The 16069-nt window shown below is 57.2% G+C and overlaps 1 protein-coding gene across 1 annotated transcript; it reads right to left on the reverse strand.

The window, feature by feature from the left end:
- Positions 1-13851: 13851 nt before the first annotated feature.
- On the reverse strand, positions 13852-15838 carry LBX1 (ladybird homeobox 1). Its single transcript, XM_016120013.2, has 2 exons — positions 15361-15838; positions 13852-14657 (listed from the first exon to the last, which is right to left on the reverse strand). Exons 1-2 carry the CDS (start codon positions 15683-15685, stop codon positions 14143-14145), a joined length of 840 nt encoding a protein of 279 aa, XP_015975499.1. The 5' UTR covers positions 15686-15838; the 3' UTR covers positions 13852-14142.
- Between the last annotated feature and the right edge of the window lie 231 nt (positions 15839-16069).

Here is a 16069-nt window from a genome sequence, read left to right on the forward strand (position 1 = left end):
CTAGGTTTAAGGATTCTCATTTTCTTGGGCTACTTAGCAGAACTGGAAATACCCAATATCTGTGGCTTACTATGATCTGTGTCCAGGTGGGAGTACCATTCTTTGGACATGGCAAGTAGGTAGAAGGGGCCTGGATCAGAGCTCCGGGAGACTTATACTCAATCATAGGGTATCACCTCAAATGAGATTTCATGTCACAAGGGGACCTTCAAAGCCCTGTCCTCCTCCTTCTGTCATATACGCTCACACACTGCCCTTTCTCTCACTTCTCTAAGGACACTACCAAAATTGAGGGCGAAGACCCAGAGTGCCTTCCACAGACTGCCTCATTCCATACCTTCCCATACCTTCCCAGAGTTCCTGCGCACTCTGACCCTTGCTTCTTCTAGTTGCCCAGGGCTGGAGAACGTCCAGCAGTGAGGCCGGACAGATCTCAGGGGTGGGTGTGGTGTGCCAGGGTCAGTGGGTTCAGTGTCAATAGGAGATGGTGGCAGCCTGGGTCAGCACAAGGCAGTATCTGGTGCCATCACCAACTCTCACCACTTTTTATATCATCTCTGAATGGACTGACCCCATGACTGTTGGCATTCACTCTTCCCATGACCTTTTCAATTGTAGAGTGCTGCTAGCTAGGGGACACAGCCCATCCTGTCAGGCTTGACGATCATACTGTAGAGAAAGAAATTTCTAACTTTCTAAGCGCCATATTAGTTGAGGGTTGGGGGTGGGGGCGGGGTGGGGGCGGCAGCTGGCCCAACAGCAGAAAGGAAAAGTAAGATTAGCAGAGAACTAGCAGTAGGGTTGGCACTCAGCAGCACTGAGTCTTCCTTCCCTGTGCAAACCCGTGAAGACCAGAGAAACCTCTTCTGCCCGTTTGGGAAAGGGACCCTTCCTGAAGGCAGAAGGATGGCTAGGATGACCGCCAGTAGATCAAATAAGGATCAGAGAAGTATATCTTGCTTATCTCGCCTGGATTTTGCAGCCCTCCAGCGCGGCAGCCTGCAGCAGTGCCAAACTATAGACAGCAGAGGGAGCTCTTGCCTAATCTTTCCCGCGTGGAGGCGGTTGAGAGGACCCAAATTTAGTAAGCCGGGAGGTTTCTGATCCTTTGCTTCTAGTGTCCGGGTGCCTGCAGAGAAGGGCCTTGCTGGGATAGGAACAGAGATAACTGTGGGCTCATAACCTCTTTTAGGCACTCACTCAGAAAAGGGCATCTTGAGGTATCCTAAAGAGGACTCCTTTTCAGCCCCTCACCAGCAGAGACATGGGGTGGTCTCCTTTCTCAACCCCACCCCATACCCAATGTGCGGGTGGCCAAAGGCGGAGCCCTCCCTCCCGCCCCCCGCTGTTCCCCTGCTCTTCCTTGCAGTGGCCCTCTTCTAATGGCTCAGTGCCAGGAAGTGGAGGTGAAGTGTGCTCACGTAAGGGCTTTGTGGTAAGCTAGCAGGACGGCGTCGAGATAGGTATTGGGATTCCAGGTGAAGTTGGGGGAAAGGGGTGACTGCTGTTGCACGTCTCCGTGAATGTCGCTAGGTGGCGCTCGAAGTCCGCATCACAGAGGAGCGCAGAATTTTGAAAACCGGTTCAAGTGGAGGGGGTCGGTTTGGAGACAGCGAGGGCTGCAGGAAGGAGCCAGCTGCGGTCCAAGAATCCCACTCACTGAAATAGAGGGACTGCCTAGGCACTTGGGGGCTGCCATTGTTCCCAGGAAGCATGGAAGAGTTGAGAAGAGGGGGCGAAGGCACGGTACCCATTGAGTGGGATACAGAATGGATTCCCCAGACCTTCCCCAGGAGCTGGAAAGGGGTGGGGGATCCTACATGTTTTTGTATGTCTTGGACACACCTGCCTCTCCGGATTTATGGGTCCTGTCCTAAGGCCACTGGGAGAAGAATTCGGGGTCTTAGAATCCAAATTCGGCCTGAGAATAAAAAATCCAAGAGTGTGCCCATATCTGTCCGTTTGTCTTTCTCCCAGGATTTGTGGGTTGGTGCATCGCCTCTTGCTCTGGGCTGTCCAAACTCCACTCGATGTGACACGGCGGGGGGGGGGGGGGATGCGAAGCTGGGGGACAGAGGGAGACTGCAGACCTCTTGATCTTTGGCCTCCCTTCCTTTGCTCTTCCTTCGGATATCCTCAGTGGTTTCTCCTGACCACTAGGAAATCTGCCCCAGCCCCAAAGAACTGCCCGCTCTAACCCCTCAGAGCCCAGGAGGAAATGGGGGGGGGGCCTCTAAACGCATCTGACTCAGACCTATTACCCAAGTCAGAGTTTGCCCCTCTGGGACACCCCCTTCTCTGCCCAGGCCTTTCCTGAACTGATCTGTCCAGCTTGGGGTCTTATTATTCAGACTCTGATGCCCCAAACATTTTGGGTTCCTCTCTTCGGACCATCCCGGTCTCCTGAGACTTGGCCCAGAGGTCCCATCCCTCCCCACTCCTCACCCTCCGAGTTCAATCGGGAGCCCAAGTGGAGGGAGGAGAAGACGTGGAGAGACCGATGGTCCGCTCTGCTAGCAGCGCCAGCGATAATCCCGCCCGGCCTTCTAGCAAATAGCGATCCGATGGGAGTGCGGGTGGGGCTAGGAGCCGCCCTCAGTCGCGAAGCGCCAGCACTGTCTGGCATGGAGCTCCTTGTTGAGGAACCGGACCCGCCGACTTCCCCCTCTAAAATAGGGGGTGGCGAGGAGAGGTTGCATTCTCGTGGAAGGGGAGATGGAAATCTGGAGTCAGACCGAAGAGGACGGGAAGGGTCCCGGAGAGGTGGTGCTTCTTCGCTGTCCAGGCCTATCCGCCTCCTCCAGAGGCCTTAGCCGCGTCCTCGGAGGTTGCCAGCTCCTGGGAAGTGGGTAAGTGGACTTGAAAGGACGCTGGCTCTGCCTTTGGGCTGCAACGTCCCCTCAACTCCCCAGGCCTGCCCCTACTCCGCTCCCCGTTCCACCAGGGCCAGCGTGGAGGGGACTCCAAGTGGAGCGCTCTGAGATAAGGGACAGCGTGGGCCTACCCAGTGGGTGGCCCGGGACGGAACGAAACCCGGGTTCTAGGGAAAATTGGGAGAAATCGGAAGAAGAGAAGGATTGAGTGGCCGCCGCCCCAAGGCGCCCCCCTTCTCGAAGCTTGAGCACCACCCGCCCGCGGCCCGGCCTCGGGGAGACGCAGCCAGCCCCTGAGAGTCCCTGCCCCCACCCCCCGAGGCCGGTGGTATTAGTGCTGCTTGATCAGACCTCATTTCCTGCGAAAATGAAAACATATTCAGGGTCCTTAATAAAGTGAATGACGAGGCTTCGGGTGTAATTGAGCTTTCGGTTGGTGGCTAGTTCCTTAAACTGACAGTGGAAAAAATGTAAACCCACAGCCCTCAGATGTAATTATATGATTATCAGAAAAAGGTGTAGGGTGGATTCGCCGAGACCCAGAGGCAACAACCTGAGAAATGGGCACGAACGCTTACCCAGACCAAGGGACCCAGAAGTCCCAGACCTCCACACCGCCCGCATCCAAGCGCGCGCCTCTGCAAGCTTCGGACTCTCCTCCCATCCTAAGACCCGCCCTGCTGCTACCAGCGGAAAACGCCGGATCTTTATTTATACGCTGGGGCAGGGGGTGGGTCTTTTCCTTCCTCTGAGAAGAGGAGTGTTCTCTAGGGCAAGGATGCAACCTGAGAGTCCCCGGACCGATCCCCCAGACCAAGCGCGCCCAGGCTGCATATTTCTATGCATAATCCAATTTTCTCGTGACTATCTAGTTAAACTCTTTAACAACAGCTACATAATTAGAATTTGGATTCCCATTAATTTTCCCTGGGCCTCAAACCATTTGCAGCTCACACTGGTAATTAATGCGATACATCACTAACTTTACCCAGCGCCCGCCAGCCCGGCTTAGGTCGCTCGCCCGGCGCCTGGCGCCCCTGCGCGGGTCCCTGACTGTGGTCCCCATTTTCCGAGTGGGGCCCTTTCCCTCTCTCCAAAGCTAGATGCATCGGCCCGCGCACCCAAAGCCTTCTTTCCAGGAAATTTCACAATTAAAAATATTTATCGAGAGCAGATTTACGTTTCTGGGTTCCCAGTCTCGGGGCGTCTGGGTAGGCTATTAAGAGTAATTAGCATCTTTTGCGCATGCAGATTTACTTCGCTCATTGCCACATAACTCATCCCTAAAAGCCAGCGCTGGCGAACACAGGCGCCGCCGCCGAAGCCACCGCCAGAGCTACCGCCTCCGCCTGGGTCTGACTAGGGCTCCCCCGGCCCTAAGCGCCCAGTGTGCTGCCTGCTCCTAGTTTCTCCGATCAAACTGTCTGCTCCAGGTGTAGAATGCTGCACCTCCAGTGAAAATGTTACCACCCTTGAGACGAATAACGCGAGGGCGACCTCAGGCGGCGGGGGGGAAAGCCTAAGCAAGCTCTCCCAGCTGCCTGGGCCGCTCCGTCTGGACCCGAGGCATTGCGACCGCGCACATATGTGCGCAAGCGAGTGGGAGTGTCTGTGTATGCTCGCTCGCGTGCGCTCGAGTGCACGTGCATGTGGTTGCTAGTGCGCATTCCTGAGACTGTGCGAGGGCGCGCGTGGAAAATGAGGTGCTCTCTGCCCACCCCTTTCTAGGACCGCAGCTCAAATGCCAGTCCCAGGCCACCTAGCTAGGGCACTGAGGTTCAGATATTCGGGCCCCTACCTTGCCTCGATTTCCCTTCTACAGGGCTAGCCGCCCGCATCCAGCCAGGGGGCCTGGCGAGCGCAGCGCCGGGCGGGAGGAAAATTGGGAGGCCGGAAGCCGGGTCGCATCTGAGCGCAGGTTGCCGGGTGCCGGTGAGAGGCTGCCTGAGAGAGGGCAGGTGGAGCAGGGAGTCATTGAGAGGTAGTTGGGGGACCACTATGGGGCAGTCAGAGACGACGGGGCCTGGAGGGATTGGGGTGGGGTAGGGATGCGAGTGGGGGTGGGCAAGCTACAAAGTGGTGGTGGGAGGGCCAGGGCCAGGAAGCTCTCTGGTCTGAGGCACCCACTCCAGGTTCGTTATTAACACGCTGGGAAGTCCGCGAGCCGCCCAACTTTCTTCTCTTTAATGAGCCTAGAAGAAGAGGCTGCCCTGAAGGGGTTTGTTCATTAAAGATGTAGCTGGAGGAATATTGTCTCATTAATTATCTGGTTTTAATTACACTCCTACCCTTTGCATCCAGAGATGGGCAAAGTTGATTCAGTGGCGCCACCCCCTTTAGCTTAAAGAGTCGGGCCAGGCAAGGGGATAGGAGAGGGCGGCAGGGTACTGCGTGTACCAGGCAGGGTGTGAGCAGGCATTTGGGGCGTGTCCTGCCGTGAATCTCCATGCGAGAGAGCTTTGTGACTGTGTGTATTTGTGCATGGATGAAGTCTGAGTGTGAATCTGAAAATGTGCCTGTGTCTGAGTGTGTGTGACCACATGCGCCTGAAAGGCCATGTGGACGTGACTTGGGTGTCTATGTAGGCTCTGCGCCTGTGTGTGGTTCTGTATGTTTGGGTGTGAGTGTGGGTAGCTGAGTGGGTCTACAGACAGGCCCAAGAGCGGGGGTCTAAGTGAACAGGAGTATGACGGGGTAGCTGTGTCTGCATGTGTCTAAGAGGGTGGTTTCTTACCCATCAGCTCAAGTGACTGACTGTGTCTCTGTGTCTCTGCTGTGTGACCATGTGCCCCAGTGTACATGAGTGTGGGGTGGGCAGCAATCCTTAGCTAGAGCATTGCAGGAGCTGGGACCTTTCCAAGGACATGGTTCGTTTTTTTGAGGGCCCCAGAGCTGGGGTGCCATCCAGAAACCGTGGTCTTTTTGGAAGGGGGTTATTTAAGGGGGTCCCCATCCATGCCTCGTCCCTTGTCAGGCTGGCTCAGTACTAAAGCGGGGGCCGTTTTCCCTTTAAATCGTGGACACTTTGACAGGGGACATTAAGGACCCGGCTGCTCAGGCTGAGCAGATCATAAAACCGGACAGGCAATTTCTGCTCCCGCCAAATAGCCGGGCAAACTCGTTCTGCATCTTTGGTTTTAATGCACTAAACTGGCAGCTAAGCAGGGAGTGAGCAAAGGGGGGGTCTGGAGCCCCCACATACACCAGCGCACACACCCGCACTGGCGCAAACACCCCTTCACACCCTCGTGCCCCACGCCCCGCCCCTGACCCCCCCACCGATGGAATTATCAACTAGAATTTGATTAATATGCAAATCGCAGGCAAACAGCTCCATATAATTCTTTCAGTGGAGAGTAATTAATCACCAGTTAAAGCAAATTAATACATATATCAATTTTGTCAGAAACATGCTTAGTTCAATCGCCCGTAAAATTGAAGTTTGAAGTATTAAGAGGCTCTGCAGAAACGCCAGGACTAAAACTTTCAAATTGATCCTATTTAGTAATCAATCAGGCTCTCCCCTCAGGTTAATCTGCCTAATTTTTCATCTCAAATCATACACTTTACTGACACGCCATCTAGCAAACAGTCGATAAAAAGTTAACAAAAATGATAACGACTCCAGCCAGAGCCATTGTGCAGGGCGGTGGGCAGCGGGTGGCTTTGACTGCATTTCTGGGGTGGTTGGCGATTTGCTTTTTTCTTAGGCCAAGGGCTGGGAGCTCCTCCAGAAGACCGGAGCCTCCCTGCCCCACCAGCCTTGTCTGCTGGTCGCTGCCCTCTGCTGCTGCTGCTGCTGCTGCTGCTGCTGCTGCTGCTGCTGCTGCTGCTGCTGCTGGACTCCTCTCAGAACATCTGAACATGGCAGCATTTCCCCCAAAGTAGCCTAAACCAGCCAGCTCCCTCCCCATGCCTGCAGTTGCATAGAATACCTGCAAGCTTATGCAATGTGTGCTTGTGGTAACTGTGGGCTATGCCTCTGTCACTGTATTGTCACTGTATTGTATATGTAATGGTGAGGATGAGGGTGGTATATCTGTTTAAAGCAAAGGCTTATCTATTGAACTGTTTTGTGTGCTACTGGCTGCCTATATTTTAGTGGGTGTGCTGGATCATATGTGACTACACTGGGCTTCTGGGCATCCTGTATGTCTGTGTTGCTGAGGGGGTGTATTAGGTTTCTGCATTGTGGATCTATGTAACTTGGCACCTGGTTTGTGTGTGTTTGCACTGCTTCTGGGATGTCTACATGACACTGTGTGTCTGTGCTATGTGGGCCCTGGATTGGCCGTGGGTTGTGGGCCCACCTGGACCCATACGTTTTGTTTACATGTGGGTACATGGTCCCAGTGGGGCCTCAGGCAGCTGGATCAATAGGTCCCATCACAGACATCAGGAGAGAGGAGGACAGTCCCTATGGAGACCTAGGCACTTCATCTTGAGCAGCTCTGAGAGATGAGAGGGGTCATCTCTTCCCATCCCAGCTTCTGTGTTGAAGGAGGGTTGTAAAGAAGGGGAAAGGAAGGCCTCTATTTCTTGGCTGAGGGGACTTCCAGCCCTGAATCCCTTTCAACAGAGCCCTTGACCCACTGCTTCTCAGTTGGGCCCCTGAATTTGAGGGTAGGGGTGCAGGCAACCATTTCGGGGTGCTTCCATCCCATGTATTCAGATGTTACAACCACAACCTTTATATACACATGCTGATAACTAAACTCACACAGGTCCCAGGGTACTCAAAGGTAACTAATCTTTCCCATCACATCCACCTCCCCACCTGCAAACAACTAGCCCCATGCAGCTCTCCTAGGAGAAGCCTGCACGCACCCACATGCACACACCAACGCACAGCGATCCTTGGGCACACGCGCACATACATAAACCAAGTCCCAAAGCAGGCAGGACGCATTCACTCCCAACCCTGCAGGCAGCATCACGCATCCGCCATGTGCACATGTGCCGTTTGTCCCCATCCCAGTTTGGGCAGGGCTGAGCCCCCTCTCCCCTGCCTCCAGGAAGGAAGAACTTCTCTTGAGTAAGCTAAAGGAAACTGTGCCTTTGAGGGTGACCTGGTACTCATGCAGCCAAAGATGAATCTGCAGATTATTTTCGAGACAAAGGTTCAGCCTGGGGATCCACTTGAGTAGGAGGGGACAGGCAGGGCAGCCTGGCATTACCCAACAGCATAGCAGACAAACTGTCCTCCCCGACCTGTTCTCAAAGAAGCAGAGCCCATGTCCACATAGAGTTTATTCACTTGCCTCAGCTGCCTCGAGAGTAAATGCATGCCCAGGCTGAAGTTCTCCCTCCCACCTTCGGCTGCTCCTCTCATGAGCCCCCTCCCCTCAGGCCATGTGCTCTCCTCATTCCCATCCCATCACTGTAAGTATAAATTTGAGTAGCCGGCTTGGTCAAGCTGCTTGGAGCTAGGAGTCTGGTTGTCTGTAGCTTCAGTTCCACATCAATGTTCATTTTCCTGGTTATCTGTCCATCCTAGTTCCCTGCACACATCATACGCTCTGGGGGCATCACTCACCCACTGGTCACACCCACCTCGGTGACAGCGTTACTTCTTTCCTTTTCCATTGCACAAACTTAGTCACACCTAGTTGCACACGCTAGTTTGCAACAATCAGTTACAGGAACACATCAGCACATACCCAGTTACCCCCAGTTGCACATGCTCTGTTTCCATCAATCAGATGTACATGCCCAGCTTCTCAGTTGCACACACTTTCTGACACACTCAGTGACACACCCTGTTGATGCCTGTGAAGCTGGCCGCACACACTCACCCTCAGTCCCAGGTCTCTCCCAGTACTGGTAGCAGGTAGGAACAGACAAGTTGACTTGCAGCCCTGAATCTGGGAGAGCAGACGTGGGGCCCAAAGGAAACTCAGGTGGAAATTCTCCTCCCTCCAGAGTATTGCTCTCCCCATCATGTACATGCATCAGGACAAAGAACCCTCACTTTATTCTAGTCCCAGGGGTCTCTCCTTTGGGAGACATGGTCTGTTTACTCACTTAGGGACAGGCTGTCAGCTGTCCCAGGTCTGCCAGCCTCTGCCCAAGACGTCCATTCATGCACATGCACTGTCAAGAGATGCACCTATTTCCCACACAACTCAACCTCCCACCATTCTGCAGGCTAAGCACCACCCAGCACACCCACCGTTCTAACCCCACGCACACCAGCATATATAATTCTCCACTTTACAACAGCAACCTCCTACCTGCTGCCTCTCATGATGCCAGTTCACTGAGGTTTCAGTTCCCTTCTCCCACATGCTTTTGCAGCCCCTGACCTGGTCCACACTAGGTCTCTTATCAAGTCACTCTTCCCTACACCTCCTTGGCTTTCTTATGCCCCTTCCCAGGTGTACATGTTAGGGGAATATCTGTATTCTTAGCACAAACCACTTCCTGGGCCCCCAAAAGAGGGGTTGGCTATTAGGGTAGGCAGCAAAGTCAAGGTGCCCCTGGGTTCCAGCGGCTGGGGACATGCAGGGCTGGGTGAGTGGACTATCCTAGACCTGAAGGCTCAGAAGGGTGGGGAGGAGGGGGTCCCTGCGGCTACCAGCAGGGGCGGAGGGGAGGCATGCGGCCCCAGCCCGTCCCTTTCAGGGGGGACTCATGCATCAAACTTCAATTTTCCGGACGATTGAATTAGTGATTTTTTTTCTCCTGAACTAAAATACACTTAAGTCTTTGGGATTAATTACCACGTTCTGGTCCCTCAGACTGGAGTATTACTTATCGGAGCTGCGTCTGACACCGGCCGGGTACCTCGTAAAATAAGGAACTGTGCCTCCCCGCCTCACGCGGCGCCGCCCGCCGGCCCAGGAAGGCGGAGCGGGGAAAGAGAGCCAGCCAAATTGCGCGATGGGGTCCGGCCTGTCCGCGCGCCGCGGGGTCCCAAGTCAGAAGATCAGAAACCCGCTCCGGGAAATTGGCGAGCCGGCCAAGTCCTCGGACACAACGGGGAAGAGACAAAGCCGGGCCGCTTCGCCCTGGCAGCGGGTAACTGAAAACGGGTCTGCAGAGTGGCCAGAGTCCTACGCGGAACATGCCTACAACTGCCCCAGGAGATGAAATGCCTCGGGGCACAGGGCGGGCGACCCAGAGGGTCCCAAGCTTTAACGAACCTCGTCTGAGAATGGGCGCAGGGATCACAACACCTCACCCATCCACGCCACACTCACACGCACACCCGCACACAGAGAACAACACATAATGCACACGCCACGCTCCCCTGGAGCGCACACAGGCGGTGCACACATACACAGCCGCACCCTACGTAGGCTCAGCAGGCTCCTGCTCAGAGGCCCAGGGCCGGCGCTCGCATTCGAGGCCCTTTTACATCACAGTTCCCGGCAGTAGAGCTCCAGGCGCGGCCAAGACCATCCGAGCACCCGCGCCTGCGCCGGCATGCGGGTCGCAACTACCATCAAGGTCGGGAGAGCTGAGGAGAGGGTGGGCTGTAGCTCAGGCCCTGGAACCCAGCCCCTTGCTCCAGCCTATAGTCAAATTCTCAGCCCTGGCCCGCATAGCCGCTGCCTCCCTGCGCGATGTGACCAGTAAACCAGCTCCATGCGGCGGTGTTTGGCTAGGCAGAGTCGGGCCGCAATGGCCACACGCGCTGTCGGTGGGTCTCTGAAAGGCCACCAGCGGCCTGGCGCGGGCATGGTATCCAGCAGAGCCTAGGAGACTGCGGGCTCGAGTCGAGTCCGCTCCCCAAAGTGCGTGGGATCTAGCCCGCGGCGCGCTCTCCCCGGGCCTCCAGGCTCCCGGCACAGCCCAGGGCTTTGGCATGTGCTTCTCTCCCCTTCCCGCCAACGACGGTCTCGTCCTTCCTTCATCAGACCTTCTTTACGGCCTATCAGAACAACGAATCCCTTCTTGTCTTTCAAGGCCTGGGTCCAAGGCCACCTCCTCCGTGAAGCCCCCACCTCCCGGAGCCCGAAGCTGTCTCCCAGAGTTCAGCAAATGCACTTTCCTTGGCCCTGGACCCAGGACCCCTGTTAGCGCCTGGTATGCGCTGGGTCTCTTCCACTAGACTGGGAGCTCCTTGAGGGCAGGGACTAGATCGGATTCGTTTCCATTTCCCCACCCCCAGAGCGGCCTGGAGCCAAAAAGACGCACAATAAACATTTGCTACATTGAATGGATCTTTCCCTTTATTTTATTAATCCTTCCCCTTCCTTCTTTCTTTTCCTCCTTCTTTTCTCCCTCGTTATTTTTTATTTCTTGGTTATATTCAATTGTCATGTTTTTCAGGCTCATTAAATCCATTTAGAGACAAAAGAATAAAAGGCAGAAGGGGAAGGAGGGGGAGGAGGGAAGGGGGAGGGGAGGGGAGGGGGAGGCCAGAGAAGCAAACAAATAACCCGCTTTAACTAGACGGGCGGATAAATGGCCCCGTTTCTCCTCAGCCCCGATGCGCCTGCTTAGCCGCGCGCCCCGCGGGCGCCGCAGCTCCGGTGGGCTCAGCCCCAGGGCCGCCGCCCCAAGCCCAAAGGGACCCAGCAGGGCCGGGGCCCCGGGCCGCGAAGCAGGGAGCGGCCGGAGGTGCCAGGGCCGCTTCATTGGGATTCATGGGCGTGTTGGGCCGGCGGCCCGGGGCTCTGGGCGCGGGGCGGGGGCCGGTAAGGGGGGTGCGCACGGCGGGCGCAGATGCCCGGGTGACCGCCGCGCCGCGGTCCCTGCGCCGCCTTTGTGCCGGGGAGGCGCGCGCGGGGACCTAATCCATCAAATTGTCTACAAATTGTGAAGAAAATTCAAAAACCATATGGTCGCCAGCGCCGGCGCGCTCAGGGCTGCGGAGGGCCGCGGCCGCGCCCGCACCCGGAGCCACGGGGGGCTGGGCCCGGCTATTGTCGCCTGTCAGCGGCCGCCCAGGTCCATTCGTCCCGGCCTTCATGGTCCGCGCTCCGAATTACAGACCCATCCATCCTGAGAGAGGGCGATTTATGTCGCCCGGGAGGAACCGGCCGCACGCCGGTCAGGCTGCCTGACCGTCTCTTTCCTTCTTTCGTTCTCTCCTTCTCCTCTCTCTTCTCTCTCCTCTTCCCATTCTCTCTCTCTCTCTCTCTCTCTCTCTCTCTCTCTCTCTCTCTCTCTCTCTCTCTCCCTCTCCCTCTCCCTCTCTCTCTCTTCCTCTTTCTCTCTCCCCACTGTCTGTGACGATCCGCTTTCTCGCTGTGCTTTCGGAGTGTCTTTCTGTGCTCCTTCTTTTTCTGTTTTTCAGTCCTCTGTCTCTTAGTTTCCTCCCGGACACCCACGTTCCCGACTCAGGCCCTGGGGCCCCATCGCCTGCCCAAGACCAGATGCGCATTTCTCACATCAATTTTGCGGAGAAAAGAGGGCTGAGCGGCCTGGAGGCGGGACCCTCCTCTGGTGACAGCAGCCACTCGCCAGCCCAGCGACAACAAAAGCCCAGAGAGAAACCCGCTCAGTCCGGAAAAGTGAAAGCAGCCTACCTCCTTTGCCCCAGCCCCCTCGTGGTGCAGGAACCCCAGAGAGTCCTTGGGAGATTGAGGTCTCTGCTCCCAGCCCAGTTAGGGGCCCAGAATTTGTGAATATCACCACATATTCATCCCAGCTCTCAAGGCGTCCGGGCTCACATCTCCCTGTGCCCGTGTGCGCAATTCAGCCTGCCCTTGGTGCCTTCGCCCTCATTTTTATCCCTCTCGCAAGGGTGAGGCCCTACTGCGAAACTGAAACTCGGGAGCCCTTAGCCTCCACCCCGCTGTCGGGCTGACCTATACCTGCCGTACACGGGAGGCTTAGCCCGGTACCAGGTTGCGCAGGAAGAATGTCCTTGGGTCCCGGGTGGGATGCACGAAACGTAGGGCAAGTCCCTCTCCACCCTTTGCCCCACACAAATTAATTTTTCACTCGTGGCGTCCCCAACGTACGCAATCATTTGCGCCCAGCAGTGCACGCCTCACTTTTTACCCGGACCTGGCGAAGACCGCTTCTCTCCCTACCCCCAACCGCATTTGGAGGCTGCTGCGTGTTTGTGGGCGAGAAGCGCCTCCTCCTCCTCCTTCCTCTCACCCCTCGTTCTCACGCCTGCCCTGAAACTCCTCCAAATCTCTAAGGCCCGGGCAGCCAGCGACGAGCAGTGGGGAGACACCGAGTCTGCCGCGGCTTCCTTGAATAGGGCCCTCTCAATCAGACACGGTCACCGCCGCTTCTAGTAAAATGGCAAAGACTTTATTTATCGGAGAAAGAGGCCTTGGGTACAGTCCGGGGAGGAGAAGGCAGGGCAAGAGCAGGAAAGGGGCACGCGGGACTCACCCTCATTTGGCCACACTTGTTTGGCCAGGTCGAGCTAGGAGCAGGGCGTTGGAGACTGCAAGACAGACCCAGAGCTGTGGAGGAGGTGGGGTGAGGGTTTAGGTTGGCCTCCTCTCAGTCTCTGTCACATGCAAAAAAATTCTAAAAAGAGTAAAAAATAATTCTAGGGCTTTGGGTTCCTTTTTCGTTGGTTGGTTGGTTGGTTGGTTGGATTCCCCCCTGCTTTGTCTCTAAGGCTGGGACCCCAGCAGTTAGTCCAAGGAAACCGAGAGAAGGTGGGGAGATACCTTAAAAATAGCGTTAGTGAGCATTGGGAGGCAGAAATGCTATCGAAAACAGACTTCTTTCTCGAAGGGGAAAAAAAGATCGATTTGGAACTTGTAAGTCAGGACCCAGCTGCCCACCTTAGCCCCTTCCCACGCGGGGAGAAAAAAAAGGCAGAAGGAAATAAAAGAAGTCAACTGCAATAGGCCTAGGGAGGTGAGGAGGGAGAGGGCCGGTGCATTCGCCACATGCAGAGAAAAATCAAAACAGTAGGGGCGGCCCCCTCCTTCAGACCGCGAGAATCAGTGTTCAGTTACCCTAGATTCTGCCTCGCCCTCAGCAAACCCGGAAGCCTAAGAGCTTTGAAAACAGGAAAATCTCCGAGATTAAAAAAAAAAAAGTCAGCCTGCGGTGGGAAGAACCCGCTATATAGGTTTAAATATTTATACAGAAGCCCTACAGAACTGCACGGCAAGGGCTCCCGGGGCGGCGGAGGCCGCGCGCAGCTGTCGGCCGGCCGGCCAGCCCAGGTTTATTGCTTCGAGAGGGAAGAGGCGGCTGCTGGGAGCCGAGTCCGGGCCAGGGACAGGGGAGAAGGCGGGAGTTGCAGAGGAGGTCCCAGTTCCCCTCGGCGGTCCGGTCCGGGAGGTGGCGGGCCTATGGACTCCAGGAACCCTGGGCGGCGGAGGATCCCAGGCGCCGCTCAATCGTCCACGTCGATCTCTTCGTCTTCCTCATCCTCCGAGCAGTCCTGGCTGCTGGCTGGCTGGTCCGTGAGTGGGGAAACGGGTGAGAGTTGCAGGGGCCCGGCGCCCGGGGCCTGCGGGGCGCCTGGGGGGAGTGCCGGAGAGCCAGGCCTCGACTTGGCCCTGCCGCAGCCGCCGCCGCCCGCGGCCTCCGAGTTCTGCTCCAGTTCGGCCAGCGCCACGATGTCCATCTGCCCGCTGGGGCCCAGTTTCTTGGCGGACTCCACATCGGCCTTCATCTCCTCCAGGTCCCGCTTGAGCTTGGCTCGCCGATTCTGAAACCAGGTGATGACCTGAGCATTGGTGAGGCCCAGCTGCTGTGCGATTTGGTCGCGATCGGCAGGGGACAGGTACTTCTGGTAGAGGAAGCGCTTCTCCAACTCGTAGATCTGGTGGTTGGTGAAGGCCGTGCGCGACTTTCGCCTCTTCTTGGGGGTCTGCCGCTGCCCGAAGATGGTCATCCCATCTCGGCCTGCGAGGAAACCATAGTATAGGCTTGCACCAGGGGAGAAGAGATTACCCCGGCTCCCGCTCATGCCACCCAGGCCCATCCAGCCTGCAGCCCGCGGCTGTTCCCTCCTCAGATTTGATTTGGCTTGCCCCACTAGGGCAAGCCTTAGTTATAGCAACTCCCCTACCTCAGTCTCTGGTCTACCAGAAGTCCCTAGGAAAAAATTGTTTTGGTTTCTGCCGTCCCATCCCCATAAGAGCTGTTTTGAAAAATTCGAGATTGCTGGAGGAAGAGAGAGCCAGTCAGGGACACCCTGACTAAGATGTCAGTGTTGGTATTCCACCTCTTCTCAACCACCCCAACTCTTAACCCTTACCCAAAAGTTCTCAGCAAAGGACTCTCCATTTCCTACTCTAGGAACAGGGCTAAGAGTGGCCAGGCCACTGGCAACCGGAGGCAGCCAGACAAGACAGGCAGACCGCAGAGAGCTTGGGTTCCCGCCACCCCTCCCCAGTCACTCTGGCCTATCCAAAGGTCCCCAGGAAATAGGGTTTGGGTCCTGTCCCACCCATCTCCACTCCCAGCGGCAGCGGCTTGAGCTGGAGGGCCCTGACTGCCGGTGCGGGAGGAAGCGAGCAGAGGCACAGGGTACGACCAAGCACGTTGGGCACCGGAAGCAGGGCTCTGGGGGCTGGGTGCAGGGGAATCCAGCGGCGGCACCTACCTTCGGCTGCCTGCAGGACGCTGACCTCCAGCCCCTTAAAGGTCTTGCTGGCGAGCTCCTCCAGCGCACACAGCGGCGAGGTCTGCGAGAGCAGCGCGCGGCCCGCCAGGGGCAAGCCGCCCGGCGCGTGCTTGTCGGCGGCCGCCAGCAGGTGCGCCGCCCCGCACAGCGAGTAACTTCTTCTCACAGACGGCTTGTTGAGGATGTCCTCGATGCTGAACGGCGTCAGCGGCTTGTTGGAGTTGGCGGGCGGCGGCAGGTGGTCCAGCGGGCTGCGCCGCCGCTCCTCCCCCGGCGCCGCCTTGCCGTCCTCCTTGGAAGTCATCTCGGCCTCGTTTGGGGGCCGGGCCGGGGCGGCTCGGGCCGCGGGGACCCAGCCCGCGGGCAGCTCGGGCGCCGGGCGGCCTGGGCGGGCGGCAGCGGAGGGTGGGAAGGAGGCCGCGCTCCGCAGGGCGCGGGCCGAGCGCCGGCCGGGCGCGGAGCCGATTAGCGCAGCGGCAGAGGCAAGCACAGCCGCACGGGGCTCCGGGAGGAGGGCGCTGACGCGGGCGCTGCCGCCGCCGGGGCTTCCAGCAATCCGGGGCCCGAGCCGGGGCGCGCCGCGCGGGGCTCCAGTTTCGCCAGCCCCGGTGCTATTTAAAGGTGTCAGGTGGCTCCGCGGCGGCTCCTGGCCCCGGGTCCTGGCGACGGCAGTTGGAAGAGCCGAGGC

The sequence above is a fragment of the Rousettus aegyptiacus genome, unplaced genomic scaffold (genome assembly GCF_014176215.1).
Source record: "Rousettus aegyptiacus isolate mRouAeg1 unplaced genomic scaffold, mRouAeg1.p scaffold_m13_p_6, whole genome shotgun sequence".
NCBI classification, from domain to species: domain Eukaryota; kingdom Metazoa; phylum Chordata; class Mammalia; order Chiroptera; family Pteropodidae; genus Rousettus; species Rousettus aegyptiacus.